This window comes from Oratosquilla oratoria, chromosome 31 (assembly GCF_046742065.1).
Source record: "Oratosquilla oratoria isolate Oo_2021 chromosome 31, ASM4674206v1, whole genome shotgun sequence".
In the NCBI taxonomy this organism is placed as follows: Eukaryota; Metazoa; Arthropoda; class Malacostraca; order Stomatopoda; family Squillidae; genus Oratosquilla; species Oratosquilla oratoria.
Genome location: NC_134807.1, coordinates 38,881,472 through 38,885,137, shown reverse-complemented (window position 1 = coordinate 38,885,137; position 3,666 = coordinate 38,881,472). Strand labels below are relative to the sequence as shown.

At 40.6% G+C, this 3,666-nt stretch overlaps 1 protein-coding gene across 1 annotated transcript; it reads left to right on the top strand.

The window, feature by feature from the left end:
- The first annotated feature begins 1,158 nt into the window (after window positions 1-1,158).
- LOC143041610 (uncharacterized) lies at window positions 1,159-2,871 on the top strand. Its single transcript, XM_076213619.1, has 3 exons — window positions 1,159-1,245; window positions 1,599-1,900; window positions 2,082-2,871. Exons 1-3 carry the CDS (start codon window positions 1,159-1,161, stop codon window positions 2,869-2,871), a joined length of 1,179 nt encoding a protein of 392 aa, XP_076069734.1.
- The last annotated feature ends 795 nt before the right edge of the window (window positions 2,872-3,666 follow it).

The following is a 3,666-nucleotide window of genomic DNA, read 5'->3' as shown; positions in this document are numbered from 1 at the left end:
TAGATTTCGTAAGTAACGAAGTCGTGCCGGATGAATGGTACGCCATATTTGTTATGATAGATGCCGACGTCGAAGAAATGAAAGGATGATAAATTCGTCTAACCTAAACTAAATCAACCTAACCTAACCTAGCCTAACCTAACCTAACCTAACCTAGCCTAAGCTAACCTAACCTAATCTACTCTGTGTTTAATAAATCATTACCTGCAAATTAAATGTCATCCGGCTCGTCCTCGTTGTCGTCATCGTGAAAGACGTTGGCGGGCTTTTCAGTTGACAGACGATAAGATGGCGTCCCGATCCTATGCTACCGACTTCGTTCATTAGCATATTTGCTTGTAGCAAGGTATTTTTTATTTTCATTTCCGCCCACAAAATTGCATATTACATTGATACATTATAATTTACAAAATTAATAATTAATTTTCTATTGCTACATTGCGCCCATGGTTGAAACTAAAAAAATACCGATATTCTTAAACGATATACACTTGTTTACAGTTGTAAATTTGAAGCCAGAAGCCACAGAAATTTTTGTTTTGGGTTATTGGAGCAAGTCTTTCTTTGGAAGAAATCAATAAAGGTAATAACAAAAAATAGAAGTGCACACCTAAACGATATAGCAGTAGAAAATTAAATGTTAATTCTGTAAATTATAATATATTAACGAAACATACGTCTTTTTTGCCCTCCCCCCCCCAAAAAAAAAGAAATATGCTAGCAGCAAATACATTACGACCGGAGCTGCATTGATAGGTTCAAGACGCCTTGTTGTCGTCTGTCCAATCCCGTCAATATCAGTTTGACAATGGTGATGACTACGTTGTGTACTAGTTGCTCTCCTTCTGCAAGTGACGTTATATTTTTGAAAAGTGCTACGGAGTTGAGCTTCATGCTTTCTTTAAGTTCTTGAACTTCTCTACAGCCAGCAGTCCAATTGGATGCCAAAAACCGGCCGTAAACATCTCTGACGACAACGACCCTAATAACCTCTATCATCATAGGTATCGCGTCACTAAATGTTAGGTTAGGTTAGGTTAGGTTAGGTTAGGTTAGGTTAGGCTAGCTTAGGTTAGGTTAGGTTAGGTTAGGTTAGGTCAGGTTAAAGCAATTTATCATACTTTAATTTATTCGACTATCGTATCTATCAAAATGTAGATGGCATCTCAAACACTCGTATCGGTTCCGTTCGTTAGTGTATCGTTTCTAGCAACTTATTCTGGTGTTGATTTCCGTCAAGAAAAGGTATACGTTGATATATTGTAATTCTTAAAACTAATATTCAATTTTCTAATGATATATGGCGTTGATGTGCACTTATAAATATTTACCAAAATTTTTATTTAATCTTAGTTAATGTTTAGGAGACACCCTATCTCATAATCTATATATATATATATATATATGTATATATATATATATATATATATGTATATATATACATATATATATGTATATATACATGTATATATATACGTATATATATATATATATACATATATATATATACAAATACATATATATATATATATATATATATATAGATATACATATATATATATAGCCAGCTCGATAACATTCTCTCTGCTGTCCCAAAGGACAACAAGATCATTCTCCTGGGAGATTTCAACGCCAGAGTCGGGAGAGATCGTGAACTCTGGACAGGGACCATCGGAAAGGAAGGAGTGGGAAAAGTCAATGCCAATGGAACTCTATTACTCACCAAGTGTGCAGAACATGATCTGGTGATAACCGACACCCTTTTTTGTCAGAAGAATCGGTATAAAGTCTCATGGCCACATCCAAGATCTAAACAATGGCATCTCATCGATTATATTATCGTGAGATCCCGAGACCAGCAAGATGTGTTACTCACCAGAGCCGTCACTGGAGCTGATAAGTGCTGGACAGATCATCGTCTCATCGCCTCCACCATGAAAATCAAACTTCGACCAAAATCAAGGAAAACAGAGCCAAGAAATTCAATATCGAAGCACTGCAAGACCCAAGAACTCGTGTCGCCTTCCAGCAGCGCCTCCTGGTCAATCTTCAGAATAAGACTCCAGACCATCTCGTTGAAGAAAATTGGAAGAAACCATCGGTCGTAAGAAAAGGAAACACCAGGACTGGTTCGACGACAATGAACTCAAAGAATTGATAGACCAAAAACGGAAAGCTCACATCATCTTACAGAATGAACCAAAGTGTGCCACTAAACGAGAGCTTTTCAAAAAGTGCAAAGCCGCAGTTCAAAGGACAACCCGCACCCTAAAGAACCAGTGGTGGAGAGAAAAATCCCGCGAAATACAGCAGCTAGCTGATGCTAACGACACCAGAGGCTTCTTCAATGCCACGAAAGAAATATACGGACCTTCCACATATGGACAGGCTCCTCTGAAGAGTAAGGATGGAACGACCATCCTGAAAAGTAACATCGAAATAGGAGACAGATGGAGTGAACACTTCAATGACCTCCTCAATCTCAAAACTACCATCGACAAAAGTATACTTGACATGATTCCTAAAGAGGCCAAATATTACTCTCTCACTCGAACTCCATCCGTCGAAGAGGTCAAAAGTGCCATCACAGCGATGAAGAACAACAAAGCCGCGGGCCTTGACGGAATCCCAGCTGAGATCTACAAACTGGGAGGTGACATTGTCCATCACCAGCTCCACCAACTCTTGGTAAAAATCTGGACAAATGAAGTGGTACCATCCGACTTCAGGGATATAAACATCATTACCATCTACAAACGAAAGGGAGATAGCTCCGAGTGTGGAAATTACAGGGGTATTTCCTTGTTGGCAACTGATGGGAAGATTCCTGAACAACCTAATCAAGACGTTGTCAGAGAGGATCTTTCCTGAGACACAGGCCGGCTTCAGACCATCGCGAAGCACTACCGCTGCGACAGCTACAAGAAAAATGTCGTGAGCAACACCAACGTTATACTTGGCCTTTATCGACCTATCTAAAGCCTTCGATCGTGTCTCGCGAGAGCTTCTTTGAGATATTCTTGCCCAGTATGGTTGCCCGGATAAGTTCATCCGGATTCTTCGACTCCTCCACGACGATATGCGCGCCAGAATCCTGACTAATAGGGGCAGTTCTGAACCCTTTAAAGTCACCTCCGGAGTGAAGCAAGGCTGCGTGATAGCGCCAACTCTGTTCACCATCTTCATCGCGTCAGTGTTACATATCATACGAGATGACCTTCCACCTGGCATCAAGATCTCTTACAGAATGAACGGCAAGCTTTTTATCCTCGCTCGCCTCAAAAGTGCGTCAAAGACAACTGCGCGAAGCTTGCTAGAGTTCCAATATGCTGACGACAATTGTGTGGCAACTCACAGAGAGGATCACCTCCAGCAGATCCTAAATGATTTCCATCACGCATACACAAACTTGGACTGAGCATCAACATCAAAAAGACTCACGTACTCTACCAACCTTCCCCTAATGCTCATGTTGACAATCTGCCATCGATTCAACTAGAAGAAACCCTACTGAAAAATGTGAACCACTTCTGCTACCTTGGGAGCCATCTGTCAGCGATGGTAGACCTCAGTGATGAAATCCAACACCGTCTGAAGTGTGCAGGAACAGCTTTCGGCAAGCTTCGAACAAGAGTTTTTGATGATCGGGACATCAGAAACGAAACA